Below are 18,044 nucleotides of genomic sequence, written 5' to 3' on the forward strand. Positions count from 1 at the left end.
GTGACATAAGAATAGAAAGTGGACTCTTAAGGAAGGTGAAGGGGGCGGGGCGGGGGTGAGGACAAGAGAGGGCATTGGAAAGGTGGATATGGTCTGAGTACATTATATACATATATGAAATTTGAGTAGTATTCTATATAGTACTAGTAAAATACAACAACATGAACATGTCCCAAACCCGACCTAGGACAGATTTTTTTTTTTTTTAATATGTAATTCACAACCTCTGGGAATAAGCACACCTGATAAAATATGCAAGCAATTTTCTGAAAAACTCTAAAGAGATTGAAGCCTTGTTCTATGAAACTCAGTCACCTAATTGTCAGTCAAGAGTCTAATTACCTTTAACCAAACATAATCTTCTTTTGTGTTTAGTCTAACAATGAGTTTGTATTTCTAGAGAAAGTCCCTATCAAAAGCAAATCTTTAAATTAGCAGGATAGAGTTTTTCCTTTGCAGGAGGATTTGTAATGAATCTTTTTTTAGTTGTTGATGGGCCTTTATTTATTTATATGCGGTGCTGAGAATCAAACCCCAGTGCCTCACACATGCGAGGCAAGCACTCTGCCATTGAGCTACCACCCGATCCCCTTGTAATGAATCTTAATAAGTAGCGATAACTAAATTTCTCGCAAATTTAAAAACCCTATCTTAAAACTTTCAAAATCCCGGGAAATACTCACTTTGGCTACTAGTATAAGGGATGAGGGTATGATGAATGACTGGGCAGCAGAACTATGGGAATAGAACGTAACCCATTCATTAATTTGACAAGTATTGAGGGCCTGCCATATGCCAGACTCAGACAAGTGTCTACTGCCAGGCACTGCTCTCGGTGCTAGATTCAAAACTGAACAAATGGAACTGCAGGAATAAATGTGCAGTTCCCATATTATCTTGCTCTTCCGACTCTTTCCGTGGGACGGCGCTTCTTTCTTCACGTGTCTTGACACGATTCTAGCTAAACGGGAAAGCCCCACCCCGTTTCCCGCCCTTTCCCCGTGTCCTCCTGGGACTACAGCTCCCATAATGCTCTCGTGGTGCACTCTTATAAGGGCGCCACCTCTCTCCCGTGCCGGGGACGACTACAGTACCCAGAATGCTTTGCTTCCCCTCCCGGGTGTTTTTGCCCCTTTCCTGGTGTGGGACGCGGTAGTGGCTAGCGGCAGTGCCAGGCCTGGGGTTGCCTGTGTCCTTCCCCGGGTCACGGACGAGGCAGTGACTTGACTCCCGGGCGCTGAGCCCGAGAGCGAGCACAAGCGACCGCCTTCCGTCCCGTCGGTTCGCGTCCTCCTTTGCTCCTTGTCCTGCTCCATCTGTGGCTGCCTGGACGGCCCGGGACTGACTGCCTGGAGTAGGGGTGACTGTCGCTGCTGCCGGGGCTAAGGCGAGGCTGCGGCCCTCGGACTGCTGTAGCGGCGGTAGTGCTAGGGAGGAGGAGAGAAGATGGCGTCGGAGCTGGAGCCCGAGGTGCAGGCCATCGACCGCAGTTTGCTGGAATGTTCCACTGAGGAAACCGCGGGGGTGAGTGCCGGAGCCGGGTGGGTACGTTCTGCCCTCCCTGGCCGCGCCCCGGGGGAGGAACCGACTGCTAGAGGTCCCGGGGCCGCTCGTCACTGACTTGGGATAACCAGCGGCCTGGTTCTGGAGAGGCCACGAATCCTGCTTCTGTCCCCGGCAGTCCCCCGAGCTCTCCTGTGCCCCAACCATCTTTACATTCCCCTTCTGTCCTGCGAACCCACAGGGCTTCCATTATTCTTCCTTCCCCGCGCACTCCATTAAGTCTCCAACGCATGGGCCTTTGCCCTTTATACTAGCTCTTCCTAGTGCTGGGTATAATCGCTCTATCTTGTGGCCTTGATTTCCTGGTCCTGGGATAAGGGGAGCAGTACCTCCTCCACCGACGCATGCTTCCCTAACCAAGCCCCAACTTTGTTTTTATGACCACCCCAGGCACCAAGGATGCAAATACTGCTCTTCATTGCCCACTTAAGTGCTTTTTTTTGTACGGATTCAGTTATTGCAACGTTGGTGCACATGTTGAAAGTGTTGCCTTCACCCGTGTACCGAACGTGAGAAAGTAGTAGTGGAGGCTGGGAGAATTAAAAAAACAAAAAAAACCAACAAGTAGGAGTTGGGAAAAGTTGGATGGAGAACAAACGTTATATAACTTTGAAAGAGCAGATTTAGCCAACCAATACAAGATAATAGTGTGAGTTGGTTACTATAGTAGGAGCGGTTAGGCCCCAGTCTTAAACCATTTAAACTCAGTATGAGAAATGTAATATGAATATGCTAGTATAGGTAGCAGAGTTGTAAAATGATTAATAAACTCAATGGCATCCTTCCTCTATAAGGATAGGGAACACCCAGTTAGAACAGATTTTCCACAGTGATTATCAAATGGGCCAAAACAACCTGGGCTCCACTTCCGAGGCCTCCAATTTAAAAAGCTTGTAGGAATGTTAGGAACAAAACTTGGTAGGGGGGTGGGTGCTCTGTGGAGCCCTTTGGTCAGTGAATAGTTATTTTGAGTGAATTAGAGCATCAAAGTCTAGGTGGAAATAAATGACAGGAGTAGAGGTAAAAAGTTTAAAGAAATACTTTGTTGAATTATGAGTCTGCATGTTTTAAACTTTTTAGTCTCATTTACTTTCTACTTCATTATTGCACAACTCAAGGAGTTTCGGCCTCCATCTGTCTTTCATTAATCAAAGAGATTTGAAAAAGAAAATGAAAGTGGTGTTACAAGTAAGCAGGAAAATAATAAAAATAAAATAATAAAAAGCTCTTCACTATCTATGTCTCTTCTAATTAATATCTAATCTATTTTTTTCTCATATTGTTCCCCCTCCACCAGCACCAATTTTATGTCTGTTAGTGCAGACTGCATCTTCCATTATCCCTATTCTAAAAGTGTGGGCTACCAGGTGATTAGAGGTCTCCAGATTGTTTAGGGAGCCAGCTATAAAGCCAGTACTGGAAGCCAGTGCTCTCAGTTCTTATGCAGTGAATTCTCAAGCAGTTATAGTGGGGAAAACTAAGGGAAATGCAACAAAACATTAATTTATACTTAATTTGAGTCTGTGAAGACCACAATATGAGCTATATTTTACTTTTTGCTCTCTTTACTCTCATGTGACTTTCAAAATGGTTTTACCTATTTAAAAAGTGTAGTTTGAGGGCCAACAAAATTCCTTTAAATAAAGAAGAAGGAAACAAATATTAAAGATATAATATTCCTCCAGCTATATAACCTTAGCCTGGCATTATTTTGTGAGGGCTTACTGTCTGTATTTAGTTAAAAACACCCAATACTTAAAGCCATTCTTTAGCTTAGGTTCTAGCACAACCCTGTGTCACAAGTGGAAATATACTGATAGCATTCTTTGTTATTAAAAGTAAATTTTAGAGAATATAAAAAAAATAGTGAAAGTGCTTCCTATAGGCTTTCAACCTCTATTATTGATAATTTATTAGGATCACTTCCATTTAAAATTACCTAGTGCTCCTTGATCTTTACTACAGTTTTTTAATCACTGTTTTCTTCTCTTAAGAGGAAGAAAGACTTTGTGATCCCATCTATTCCACCTATTGTGCTTCACAAAAGCATTTACTCTAGTTATTTTGAGTGAATTGGTGAGGACACCAAAGTGCAGATGGACAATAATAATATCCTAAAATTACAGTGGCCCTCAGAAGAGACCTAGTTTCTTTTTCTTTGTGAATTCTATTCCAGTCTGACTTTCCCAGCACTTCTTGACTCTGTCTACATTTCATGCCACATATTGATTATAGTGTATTTCATTGAATGATTATGATTTAAGAAGTACACATATTTTATTTCTCCCCAAGTATAAAAGAAATACAGAGGCTGGGGTTGTAGTTCAGTGGTAGAGCGCTTGCCTAGCAAATGTGAGGCACTGGGTTCAATACTCAGCACAACATAAAAATAAATAACTAAAACAAAACTATTGTGTCCATCTACAACTAAGGAAAAAAAAAAAAGAAATACAAATTCATTTTAGAAGTTTTATGTAGAATACTATGTCTTGCCAGGCAGGGTGGCAAATGCTACTAATCCTAGTGACTTGGGAAACTGAGGCAAGAAGATCACAAGTTTGAGGCCAGCCTGGGCAACTTAATGAGACTGTCTCAAAATAAAAAATAGAAAAGGCTGGAGATGTACCTCACTGGTAGAGTACCCCCTGCATTTAATCTCCTGCACCACAAAAAACTATCAGTTATTTTTGGCTTTAAAAATTTAAACAGTTTTATGGTATAATTCACATACTGTTCAAATCTATTCAGGGGCTTTTAGTGTATTCATAGAGTAGTATAACCATCACCACAATCAATTTTAGAATATTTTTATCATCCCCCCCCAAAAAAATAAATCATGTACTCTACACTCCCAAACTCTAAGCAACTACTAATAGATTTATAGATTTGTCTATTCTTGACATTTTATAATAATGAAATAATGCAGTGTGTATATGTGTGTGTGTGTGTGTGTGTATAGTGTGGGTGTGTGAGAGAGCATGAGAGTGGCTTTTCTTTTTTTTTTCAAATATTTATTGTTTAGTTGTAGTTGGACACAATACCTTTATTTATTTTTATGTGGTGCTGAGAATCGAACCCAGGACCTTGGACATGGTAGGCTAGTGCTCTATTGCTGAGCCACAACCCCAGCGCCCCACCACTCTTTAATATTTATTTTTTAGTTGTAGTTGGACACAATACCTTTATTTTATTTATTTTTATGTGGCTGACTTTTCTTTTAGCAAATTTTTAATCTGTCCATGTTGTAGCATGTATTAATACTTCATTCCTTTATATTGCTAAATAATATTCTGTTTTATGAAATGTACCAAATTTATCCATTCATTAAATTATAGATATTTGGGTTATTTCCATTGGTGATATTTGTAACATGATGCTATGAAAATTTGTGTTAAAATTTTTAAAATTTTTTTGTGTAATTATTTTAGTTTCTTTTGGCTGTATACCTACCAATGGAATTGCTGGGTCATATGATAATTACTCTTTTGAGGAACTGCCACTGTTTTCCAAAGCGGCTGCATCAATTTACATTCCTACCAGCAATGTGTGCAGGTTCCAATTTCTCCACATCCTTGCCAACATTTGTCTGTTTTTTTATTATAACCATTCTGTTGAATGTGAAGTGCTTTCTTGTTGTGCATTTTCCTCAAAACTCATGATGTTGAGCATATTTTTGTGAGGTTATTAGCCATTTTCCTGATTTTCTTTACTCATTTTTAAGTTAGGCTTTTTGTCTTTCATTATTGAGTTTCTGTATTAATTATTTTTAGCTGTAAATACTCTCCTTCATTTTTAGATCGCTTAATATAACTTATTCAAATTTTTTCCTTTTTTTTGATATTTATTTTTTAGGTGTAAATGGACACAACACAATGCCTTTATTTTTATGTGGTGCTGAGGATCGAACCCGAGTCCTGCTGAGTCCCGCCCGTGCTAGGCGAGCACTCTACCGCTGAGCCATAATCCCAGCCCTCAAATTTTTTCTTAATATTGTCCCCAAAATTTCATAGGAGCACTATGATTGTTGTCATTAAGTCCCATGTTGCTTATCCTTGTTTGAAAACAAAATCAAATACGGTTAAAGGATACAATTTTAATAGGTGATAGAATAATAATTAGATACCATAATAAAAAGGCTACCCCCTAGGGATTCTTTCATTTTTGTGTTTGTTGTACTTGCTCTCTCTAAGGCTTAACTTTAGCGTTCAGTAAAAGGAAGGCTTCTGGAAACAGTCATAGCATGTTTACTTTAATGGAATGAGTTGACAGTTTCTTTACTTCCCTATGGGGGACTTAGAAGATAGCAAATGTTTATTAGTCTTGTGCACTTGGATGTGACAGCTGCAGGTTATCTGAAAGACAAATTAAAATGTAGCCAAATTAGAAATCTTAATTTTTCCTTCCAAAGAAACAGTTAGCCTATGTTAGTGAGAACTAATATGAAAAGCTATAGATTTTATTCTTTGGAGCAATGTGTGAGCCATTATTCTGAAAGTCAGTTTAAGTTATTCCTTATATATGAAATATGTAAGTTTAATCAGGTGAGGGTGCTTGTAATATGGCTCAGATCTGTTATATATGTTTTTTAATTTTTCACATAATAGTAGTAAACTTACTAAGACAGGGAGCATATGCCTTTGTTTCTTGAGCCAGGTTTTTAATAATTTATAATAATAAGGGGTAGAACTGTGGCTCAGCGGTAGGTAGAGTGCTTGCGTAGCACATGCGAGGCTCTGGGTTCAATCCTCAGAACCACACACACACACAAAATAAATAAAATAAAGGTATTAAAAATAATATATATAATATGATATTTAAAGTGAATTTTTTTTTACTGTGTTTTATGTAAGGTAGCTATTCTTTTTTTTTTTTTTTTTTTTTTAACCAAGAGCTAATATTTGCTTCTAAATTTTTTATTGAAGAAATCTTTGAACAAATTTGACTGCTCTTATATCCACAAAATACCATAACTTACTTTTGGGAGCATTTTAGTCTCCTTGGATTAAAATTCTATGAAGTTTTAGGGGAAATAGATACATAAAATTATAAGGAAAATAAAAGTTGTATTTTTAATAAAACCTGTGATTGTATTGTAAATCAAAATTGAATTCTTTCAGGGCTGGGGTTGCGGCTCCGCGGTAGAGCACTTGCCTTGCACGTGGAGACCCTGGGTTCCATCCTCAGCACCTAAAAATAAATAAGTGAAATAAAAGTAAAAAAAAAAAAATTGAATTCTTTCAGACATTGCTTAATATTTCATTCATAAAGAATAAATTGTGTAGGATAATTTGATCACTTTTATTCATATTTTGGTTTGGTGACAATGGGTAAAAAATTGGGTTTATTCTTGGATGTGACCAACAGAAGTATCTCTTAGCTCAGTAAGATTCTGTTTGCTTGTTGATAACTCTTTGCCTTATACTTTTCTTAGAAAAAAACTTGTTTTTTAAAAATAATTCTTGGGGGCTGGGGATGTGGCTCAAGCGGTAGCTCGCTTGCCTGGCATGCGTGCGGCCCGGGTTCGATCCTCAGCACCACATACAAAAATGTTGTGTCCGCCAAATACTAAAAAATAAATATTAAAAAAAATTCTCTCTCTCTCTCCCCCTCTCTCTCACTCTCTCTTTAAAAAAAAAATAATAATAATTCTTGGGTTTTAAATATATGTGATTGTGTTTGGGAGAGAGAGTGAGAAATATGGATTTGGAGCCACTTTATAAAGGCAGCGAATCCTTAGAATTTTGGGATTCTATCTCCCAAGAAATGCTGTTGTTTTAAAAGTGATTTAATTTCTTTTCCTACTTGCGTAAACACAAAAGCTAGTAGAGTTTGGGACAGTGTTTGGAAAGTACAATTTCACTTTAGGGGTGAAAATTGTTTTCAGATGAATGCTTCCATGCAGTCCCTTAATGAACAAAATTTTTAGTAAAAGTTCTCTGAAAACATGAAATTGACTAGAAAGTTAATATGTATTACCTCATGAATATTTTATTTATGTAGCATCAAACTACATGAGTTTAATATAGTGAAAACACACTCTTCCAAGTACACAATTTCTTAGCAAATTATTTAGCAGTTGAAATGACAGTGCCACCACTTCTAGGTTCTTGTCTTAGTCCTGTAGGACTTTGTCTTAGACCTTTTGTGCTGCCTACAGAATACCTGAAACTGGATCATTTATAAAGAACAGAGATGTGTTTCTTTTCATTTCTGGAGCCTGGGAAGTCTTAAGATGAAGAGGCCCATATCTGGCAAGGCCTTAGTGCATGGCCAGACTCATTCTTTTTTCAGGAATCCACTCAAGATAGCTAACCCATACTGTGATAATGACAAAATTAATCCATCTATGAGTGCAGAGCCCTCATCACCGAATCACTTCTTTTTTTAAAAAAATTGTTCTTTTTAGTTATATATGACAGTAGAATCTATTTTGATATATTAATACAAGCATAGAATATATCTTATTTTAATAAGATCCCAGTCCTCATGAATATTTTGAATCTTTCTTTGTATGTTTTTAGAAGGAAGGAGGCTGAAGATAATGCGAATAGTAGTTAAAGCAAAAATGTTATGTTGATTTCATCTGGTGTTAGTTATCACTTGTACATAATTTTTTTAATCAAATGTAATTGGAATTTAGGTAATCCATAGGCAAACATTGGATCTGTGAATTGTGTTAGCAGTTCAGGTAACTACATTTTAGTAGAAGTGAGTTATTTTATTTCATGTTTTCTGATTTAAAATTTTTACTTGGCTTAGAGCCAAAATGACTTATAAATTACACAAAGCAGAATGGAGAGCAAATAAGCATCAACACAGTTGGCAGAGGAGATGGGAATAAATGACAGAATAAAGGGAAAGGAAAGGAAGTGGTTTGAACGATGCCTTATCTAGGGCTTATTTGGTTTAGTTTTTAGAGACATATCTGATCAATACTGCAGGCATGGATTTTTACTTTCTCTGTTTATATTAAAGCCACATGGAGCATCTTTCTGGAATGTTAGGGTTATGTGACAATAAATAGTATAAACATATTTACAGTCATTCACTTAACAGTTTTGCTAAATGCTCATGGAGGCCAGGCTCTATTTCAGACCTGGGGTCATGGGGAAAGGAGGTAGGGATGGGAAATGGGCTGAGAAGATGAGTTATAGGAAGTGAAATAAATTGAGATCTGAAGAATGAGTAGAAAATAGCTTTGTAAAGCAGAGAGGGAGAGGAGTAAGACAGGGCAGGAGAAGACTGAGATAGAGCGAAAACAAAGGACTTTGTTAGGGATGTCAGGGGATTTTTGACTCAATCTTAAATGTAACTGGGAAGCTGAATGACAGAATCAAATTGGTATTTTGGAAAAATTACGGTGGTAGTAAGGTTAGAAAATTAACTGCAGGGAGGACAAGGCTAGTGGAATATTGTTGTACTATTCCTGTTGATGAGGACAAGGGGTTTGGACTAGGATATAGTAGAGGTGGTAGCTGTGAAGAAACAGAATCAAGAGATATTTAGGAAGCCTAGTAGTTAACAAGACAGGATGATTGTTTGGATATAGAGGTGAGAACTTAGGAAGATTTTCAGGTTTTTCTGGTTTGGATATCTTGGTAGATGCTAAATTAGGGAAATGGGGAAGAATAACAGATTTTGGTGGGGGAGGGGGTATTATGAGTTTAATTTTGGATATATTGAGTTGGTGCCTGTATAATATCTAAGTTTAATTGTAATAGGGTGGTGTGTGTGTGTGTGTGGTGTTTGTTTGTTTGTTTGTTTGTTTTTTGGTTTTAGAGGTGAGAGCAGGTTGATCATGTTTTTATAGAGAGAGGTTGATAAGGAAAATTGAGAGAACAAAGACATTTGTGGACTGACATTCATAAGAGATTTTTATATGTACTTTTTTTTTTTTGTATTTTTTGGTACTGGGGATTGAACCCAGGGGCCCTTAACCACTGCGCCAAGTCCTCAGCCCCCACCCCCATTTTTAAAAAAAATTTGAGACAGGTTCTTGCTAAGTTGCTGGAACTGACCTCAAATGTAAGATCCTCCTGCCTCAGCCTCCTGAGTCATTGGAATTACAGGCATGCTCTGCAACACCCAGCTTACAAACTTGTTTATTAATCAGTGAGAAATATAACTTGTGTATTGGCTATTCATGTTCACTACATGCTCTTCCTGTAAGCAAATTGACATGAGAATCCACACCACAGAATAACATTTGAGCAAAGTATTAGAGAAGAAAAGAAGTCAGATGTACTTTATGACTAGTGTCATGTAAGAATTTCTTGTGTTTATTTTTGTATTCTTCCTATAGAATTTTGTTTCAAGAGTCATTTTAAGGGCAGGGGTTGCATCTCAGTGGTGGAGCGCTTGCCTTGCACATGTGAGGCACTAGGTTTGATTCTCAGCACCACATATAAATAAATAAAGGTAATGAATTTAAAGCAGCTGGGGATGTGGCTCAAGCGGTAACGCACTCTCCTGGCATGCATGAGGCCCGGGTTCAATCCTCAGCACCACATACAAACAAAGATGTTGTGTCCGCCAAAAACTGAAAAATAAATATTGACATTCTCTCTCTCTCTCTCTCTCTTAAAAAAAAAAAAAAAGGTATTGAATTTAAAAAGTCATTTTTAAACAAAGGGTTTGCTTTATTTTAATTTTACTTAGACTTTGAAGTAGAATTCGAAAACACTTGGCATTTTAATAGATTGTTTCTAATATACATTGATGAGTGTTATAAATAAGATTTATTATTTTTGTACCCAAAAGAGAGTTGGGTGTAATTGTTCGAATTAGCAGTTTATTGACATTGTTTATTTTGTTCTCTTTTTTTTAAAGAAATGGCTTCAAGCAACTGACCTCACTAGTGAAGTATACCAGCATTTAGCCCACTATGTACCCAAAATATACTGCAGGGGACCCAACCCTTTTCCACAGAAAGAAGACATGCTGGCACAGCATGTTTTTTTGGGACCAATGGAATGGTACCTCTGTGGTGAAGATCCTGCATTTGGATTTCCAAAACTTGAACAAGCAAACAAACCTTCTCATCTTTGTGGTCGAGTTTTTAAAGTAGGAGAGCCTACGTACTCTTGCAGGTAAAATATGATAATTTTCTTCCAGAAGACTTGTTTTTACTTTGCTACTTCTTTTTTCCTGAAACCTTAAAATTTGTATTTTAAAAATAATATGTACATTTACAAGTCCATACCAGATACCTATTGTTTAATAAATAATTATAAAATATTCACATAATTATTTTTCAGATCAAGAACCAGATTGTTAACCAGCATTCCAAAAGTCCACTGTGTGCTTTCTTCCTCCTCCAGAATTAACTGCTATCTTCACTCTTGCAGTAATTACTTCCTTAATTTTCTTAATATTTTTAGTTACAATGGTTTCTTTTTTATGTTCAAATTGTTCTAAATTTGGCTAGTGGGAGCCCCACCATACTCGCTTCTTTGTCATGTCTCCATTTTTTGTGTGCTTTTTTCCTTTCTTGCACAATAATACGTCCATAACTCACTTTGTATTTAATTCTGACCCATATGTAATGTCAGTCATCTCTCCAAGGAATTTCCTTTTGGTTAGGAATAAACTAAGACTTTGGTGTTATATGTACGTACTGCTACAAAGAAGACTTCACTTTAAAAAAAAAATGCTAAAAATTGAATATACAAGGGTAGAAAAAAAAAACAAAATGCCGTGACCCCCTTTTAAGTATCTATTCCTATTTTCCAGAACTAATCATTGTTAACTGTCTTATGTATCCTAGAAATTTTCTGTGTACATATCAACCCATGTACATGGCTATCTTAACACATACACACAAAAGAGAGTGATACATGTGTTAGGCTAAATTTTTCTTTCTCTGTTTGACAAAAGCCTGACATCTTTCCATTTGGCTTATAATATTTAGCTAGATAATATCCCATTTTGTGGATGATTGACCACAGAAATTATGTGTTTCAGCCCTATCATGTGGCATATGATTTTGTTCTTTGACTGCTGATGCTGATTCTTGGGTTAAGGAGATGTCTACAAGACTTCACTATAAATTTAATTTTTCCCTATGTAATCAATAAGTATTTTGTGGAAATGGACTCTTTTTTAATATTTCTTTTTAGTTGTAGTTGGACACGACACCTTTATTTTATTTATTTATTTTTATGTGGTGCTGAGGATCGAAACCAGTGCTTCACATGTGCCAGACAAGCGCTCCACTGCCAACCCCCAGCCCCAGGAATGTACTTTGTGACTAGTAAATACCTTCTTCCATTCCAAACTTTCAGGGTTTTTTTGTTTGTTTGTTTGTTTTTTGGTTTTGGCAATGCTTGGGATCAAATCTGCAATTTACTTATTTATATCAGTATCTATTCATACAGTCCCGTTATTCTTAAGCTTAAATTGTCCTAGATTTGGCCAGTAGGAGCCCTTTTATGATGTCTTTGTTGTTTTTCATAACCCCATTATGCTTTGAGCTTTTCTTTCTTTCTGGCACAATATCGCAACCTAGACACATCTTGGATTTTTTTGCTGTCCAAGTCCTCAAATCAACCATTTTGCAAAAAGCCTGGTTCCTTTTAGTGGACAGTGATTTTTAGAAGTAAGATGATAGTTGTGCTTGTTGCTATGGGGATGTCACTACTCATAGGCCCTCTCAATGGACCTACATTTATTTTTTATGTATCTATATATACATATTAAAATAGATATTTAAAACCATGTATTTATAGTGATCTCTCTAGTTCTAATCCAACATTGCAAGTTCTTCATACTATGTTTTCTCCCCTTGTATATTTGTAACTTCTCCTACCTCCTATTAGGGTAGATCCATAATAAGACTTTGCTCCAGTATACGTAGTTCTTACTCCAAGACATGACCTTTCTGTTGTCTTAGCTAGATATGTATCTTGGCTAGAACTCCAAAGCCCTCCAGTCCTGCTTGTTAGACTTCAGGTATCTTTTTGGTACTATCAATTCCACAATAGCCATTCTCTGGGAAACCTGAATCATTTAGCCCAACCCTTAACCAAATACTTACTTACCATTCTTACCTACCTTTCCCCATGCTGAGCCCATTCCACCACCTCTCTGGTCCCCTGACTCAGAGTTGAGCTATTTTATCTGTGTCAAAGTCTGATTTAGTCTCAGCCCAGTGAGGTCTTCTTGCTGTGTTCAGACATTAATTAGCTCTCTATATCATAGGCACAGGTGGGAAATTACCTTCTCAGTAAAAGTCAGGGCCATCCTGGGTATCACTTTATGAATTTCCCTCTTCTTAGTTATTATAGTCTTGTGCTGCCTCATGTATTTTGTCTTGTGTTATGATTGTTTGTAGTAGGTGATGGCGTGGGGAGTAGTTTATTACCAATTGTTTTGTCATATCCAGAAGAGGAAGTTCTGACTTCATTTCAACAAATGGAAATTGCTTATGCTTCCTGAGCATCTTCTAAACATCAGATTTAACACTAATAATTTGGTATGCAGTCATGCTTAATCTTTCTATAGCCTCCAAAATAATTAATGTTTTTGAGGAAACTGAGGCTCAGAGTGGTTAAGTGACTTACCTGCAGTCATAAAACCTGAAACGAGGTCTCTTGATATGAAGGAAATTGCAAACTCAAACTCAGTTGTTATTTCTGCTGGTGTATACTCTCAAAATATGGAGATTTCTCCCCACAAGCAAGCAGGCATGCTATAACTTCTGCAGCAGTGAACACCAGCTGTGCATCCTCTAATGTAATTCACTTCTGACACTTCCCAGAAATAAAGTCAGATCCTCTCTTACGAACCTCTTGCCACTTAATGTTTTTCCTTGGGATTCTTTTAACCTTATGCTCAATATTCAGGAATTCTGTTAGTCCCAGGAATCCCATATATGTCTGTTGGTGAGTCTATCCTTGAGGAGAGACCTACCAGACTGCTCCCTACTTCAGATGCCTGGCATGATTTTGGATCCTCCAAAACTTCTGATCAACTGGCTACCAGTGGGTGTTCACATGACTCTTTGCATGGGTTCAATAAAATTTCTAGAGTATCTCACAGAACTCCAACACATTTACTAATTTATTATAAAAGATATTACAAAGGTTACAAATGAAGACGTGTTTAGGGCAAGATGTGCAGAAGCTGTCCTCTGTGGATATGTACTTTCAAGTGTTCAGCTATCTGGAAAGCCTCTACACTGTCCTTTTGGGTTTTTTAGAAACTTCATTGAATAAGCATGATTAAAGCATGGACAGCCTTGTAGAAATGTGATTGGACAAAAAGGGGTTTTATTTAATGCTAATAATAGACTGGGGGTGGGGTACCAGCAAAGCTTGTCTCTTCAGATTCTTCTTGGCCCCTGTGTAGCATTCCTTCCTCCCAGACACCTCTGGAAGGGGGGACTTAGGATCTGTTATCAGAGAATTTCTTTATAGCCAGCTCCAAGACAGAAAGACAGAAGAAGATTAGAGTGTATTTTTAGTTTCTGTGACCCAGTTTGGGGAAGAAAAAAAGAGCAGATGAAAGGAGGGCAGGAGACCTTAAGTACCCTAATATTATTTAAGTCACTTAGGAAATAACAAGATCTGTGGTAGTGATGAACCAGGAACTATGGATAAAAACCAAGACTTGTATGTCATAATATCACAACAGGCTTCTCTGACTCTAAAATCCATGTTCTTTTCACTTTACCTCTTTTATTCTCAGATATTGGTCATTGTGAATTTTTTACTCGTACACAGTAAGATGAGAAGAATGGACTGAATTTTTCTTGCAATTAAACTTAATTTTTAGAAATGTCCTCTGTTAAAAATGTGATGACAACCAGAAAAAAAAAATTAGCCTTTTCTTTGACTTTTCTACTGGTTGGGCACTGCTGTATAATACCATTCTGATTCTTAAAATCAAGTTGTATTGCAATACTGACTTCTGTACCAAAAGTATATGCAAAGAATATTAAATAAAAATCATATTTGGGCTGTAGAAAGAGATGTTGGTGACTCATAATCATGGACTTGGTCTGAATCCTTCTCTTAAATTATCCCCAGTTAGACTAGTCTGTAATCTACTATTTCCCAGTTGCAGAAGTGTAGTATATGTAAAGTGCTTCAAACATGTTAGGTACTCAGCAAGTATTTGTTGAGCAATGTCTGTTTTGTTATTAGAAGTACAGGGCACAGTTTTAAAAGATGTTATTTTGCAGTTCCTAGTTTAAATTGATTTAGTATTTCTATTAGTTGTACATTTCCATGCTTGTCCAGTGGCAATGTTATATTTACATGTAAACCAGCTATTTTTTAGGTTGTTATTTGTGATTACATACAGGGAAATCTTCGTTATTGTGGCTTTTACAACTTAATTCTTTAGCTCTTGATCCCAGCCAGTTAATAAGACAGCTATTGCTATAGGGAGCAGAATATTAATCTCTCTTAGGAACATATTGTCACTTCATTTTTTTGAGGGGGACTTTCTTAACCTTAGGTTCAATATTCAGGAATTTTGCTAGTCCCATATGTTTCTGTGGGTTCATCCTAGAGAAGAGATTGGGTGTAGGGAGAACTTACTATTTGATTGTTTCACAGAGTAACCTTGATTAAATTAGCCGAGTCTTGGGATCTTCCAGAAGTAAGAAGAAACTCATTTTCAACAGCAGTAGTAAAATAGGTTTTTGGGAGTTTGGAGAAGGGGAGTGAATGGCAGAAAGAGGAATATGTTTATTCCCTCAGTGAAAAGGATATATCACAGTAACTTTTTGCTTATAATTAAAGCTTAACTGTGCCTCAAGAATTGGTGGGTGAAACTGAGTCAGAGATGGTCTCAATAGATTTTTCTTGTATTAGATGTTTGGGGATTTGAACCTAGATATGTCATTCTGGGGTTTCTGTGAGATACAAACTAATTTCACTGGAATCTGGAAATTGGGTAATCTATACCATTCTAGGCCTTTTTTTTTTTTTTGTCCTGGAATTGAAGCCAGGGGTGCTTATCCACTGAGCCAAAGTCCCAGCCCTTTTTTGTATTTTATTTTGAGACAGGATTTCACTGAGTTGCTTAGGGCCTCACTAAGTTGGCGAGGCTGGCTTTGAACTCTGAATCCTCCTGCCTTAGCCTCACAAGCTGCTGGGATTATAGGCATGTGCCACCTTGCCTGGCTAGACTATTTAGAGGAAACATATAATGTGTGTGTGTGTGTGTGCGTGTATATTTATATATATTTATATTTATATATGATATATAAAAATCAATGAAAAGGAAGGCACTAAGGGCAGGGAAATGCCTCATGATGTGAGGAAAAAATCTTCACATTCAAGACTTTACTAAGGATAGAGAAAGCAAAGAATAATCTTAGCCACTAGGCAAAAATGCATTGTTTATAAGTCAAAAGGTACAAAAGTATTTAACATGAGAAGTATTGTCCTCTTCCTCATTTCTTAATTTCCCTGTTCCTTTATCTTTGTTTTTAATTTTAATTTTTTAGTTGTAGATGGACACAATACGTTTATTTTATTTGTTTATTTTTATTGGTGCTGGGGATTGAACCTAGTGCCTTGTGCTTGCTAGGCAATTGCTTTACCACTGAGCCACAACCCTGGCCCCTGTTCCCTTATCTTGAAGAGAGGGTTTTGCTAAATTTCCTAGATCAGCCTTGAACTTGTGATCCTCCTGCTCTGGTCTCAGTAGCAGCTAGGGTTACAGGTGTGTGCTACCATACCTGGCTAGAAAAATCTCTTTATATATATAATTTAAACACAAACAGAAATATATCTGTCAAATAAGTTCCTAGAAATGTAAATTATTTGCTTAAGGATGCGTGCATTTATTTCCTTTTAGTCAAAAGAAAAAAGAAGAAAGAAAAATTGTTTAAAATCCCAAAATCTTTTAAAATGGAAAAGACATGTATGAGTTGAGGAAGGGGTGGTGATGGTTGTGGGAAAATGGAAAATTCTATGGGTTTGAGGGGAAAGATTGGAAAACCTGTTGTTTTACTAATCTCATAGGGGAGAAGAAACCAAGAAGAGGGTAGGCTGTGGCAATCAGACAACTTGCTGAACTATGAAGGAAGTAGTATCTGATGATGTGGACTTGAACAGACAAGCAGTGGTGAGGGAAGACATTTCATATATAAGGTGCCCATAGGGCCTAGATTTGAATCAGATGCTTTTTAAAAAAGATATTTCTTAACTTTTATTTCTTCAACAATAAATTGGAGATAATGTCAATGCAAAATTGTTAAAGTTGACTAATTTTGAGCTTAAAGGCACAGTCATACACAAGATAGCCCTCTTTTTAGATATAGCTTCATGTTTGGTAATCTCCAGGGCCACTCTTATTTCTGATCACCTGGCTACAAATTCAGGTGTCTCTACAGACTATATTAGTTTGGGTAATCACTAGAACTACTCACTGAACTCAGGAAAGTGCCTTGTTTATGATTAAAGTTTTATTATAAAAGAACACCAATCAGAACCAACCAAAGGGAAAGACACGTAAGATAGGAGTTCCAAATGGAAAGTTTCTGTTACCCTCAGGGACACTTTATTCTGGCACACTGATGTGTGACAGCGTACACAAAATATTTTCAACCAGGGAAGCACACCTAAGCTTTGGTATCCAGAATTTTTATTACTATTTTAATTACCTAGGTATGATTGATGAAATTATTACTCATAATGATTCTGTCTTGTTCCCCTTTCCTGAACCCAGAGATTCTCATCACATGGTTAGTCCAACTTTACTCTGTCCTCTGGGTAACATAAACTGTCAGGTCTGGGGGGGTATGGATGGGGAGCCTGCCATGAATAACACAGACCTATTACATGGAATTTCCAAGGACATAGAGATTACCTCCAGGAGCCAAATACAAAGAGTAGCCAAATTCTTTATTATACAGTTATTAAGAAGTAAATGAGATCCTTTGGCAGGGCTCTACACAATACTTGGTATATAGTAAACTCAGAGCAGATTGTCATGCTGGGTGCTGGGAATTAATATATTAAAAGTAGGTATTCCCATGAAACCTAGTGCCCTGATAAAAGAACATAGACACTTTCATTCAGAAAGATGAAATAAGGTATCTGAAATTGTGGGGAAGTTTCTAAACTAGACCCCGAAGGATAACCAGTGTCCATAGTGTGGAGATTTTCTTCAGAAAAAAAAGATACAAACCTTTTTTTATATAGTATTTATAAAAAGGATTTGTGAAGAGATTGTTAGTTTTTCTGTAGAGAATTATTTGTTCATAGCTCCTAACATTGTGTAGATAACAAATAATTTTACTGAAGACTCTGATGTCAGAAAAAGCTATTTGTGTTTTTGCTGGCAGTTAGCTACTTTGTGTGGTATTTGTTCATACTTCATTTTCCTTTAGGGAAAGAGTACTTCAAACTTAGCTATGGTTCTTCATTACTAAGTAGAGATGATTTTACAGTGCAAAAATTGATTTTGATCACAACTATGTATTTTGGCATTTTGTAATCATTAAGAAAAATAAAACAGAATAT

The 18,044-nt window shown here is 37.0% G+C and overlaps 1 protein-coding gene and 1 long non-coding RNA gene across 12 annotated transcripts in view; one reads left to right on the forward strand and one right to left on the reverse strand.

Moving 5' to 3' along the window:
- Window positions 1-898: 898 nt before the first annotated feature.
- On the reverse strand, window positions 899-13,273 carry LOC125617455. Of its 3 annotated transcripts, none has more exons than XR_007348464.1 (3): window positions 13,140-13,273; window positions 10,029-10,032; window positions 899-909 (listed from the first exon to the last, which is right to left on the reverse strand). It is a non-coding gene; the product is annotated as an uncharacterized LOC125617455 (long non-coding RNA). The 3 variants fall into 3 exon arrangements; XR_007348462.1 differs by lacking the exon at window positions 13,140-13,273 and adding an exon at window positions 11,154-11,280; XR_007348463.1 differs by lacking the exon at window positions 13,140-13,273 and adding an exon at window positions 11,077-11,198.
- The window catches only part of Ubr2 (ubiquitin protein ligase E3 component n-recognin 2), a 135,506-nt gene continuing 118,553 nt past the window's right edge, over window positions 1,092-18,044 (forward strand). For 3 of the 9 annotated variants that reach the window (XR_007348458.1, XM_015487731.2, XM_048805318.1), the window contains exons 1-2: window positions 1,093-1,524; window positions 10,393-10,652. Coding sequence is in view for 5 of the 9 variants with exons in the window: in XM_015487731.2 (XP_015343217.1) it covers window positions 1,447-1,524; window positions 10,393-10,652 (338 nt within the window). In the remaining 4 variants the exon portion in view is untranslated. Of the gene's footprint in view, window positions 1,525-10,392; window positions 10,653-18,044 lie in introns of those variants that run through there. The other 6 variants (XR_007348459.1, XM_048805323.1, XM_015487732.2 and 3 more) reach the window with 5 other exon arrangements.

This window comes from Marmota marmota, unplaced genomic scaffold (assembly GCF_001458135.2).
Source record: "Marmota marmota marmota unplaced genomic scaffold, marMar, whole genome shotgun sequence".
Taxonomy (NCBI): Eukaryota; Metazoa; Chordata; class Mammalia; order Rodentia; family Sciuridae; genus Marmota; species Marmota marmota.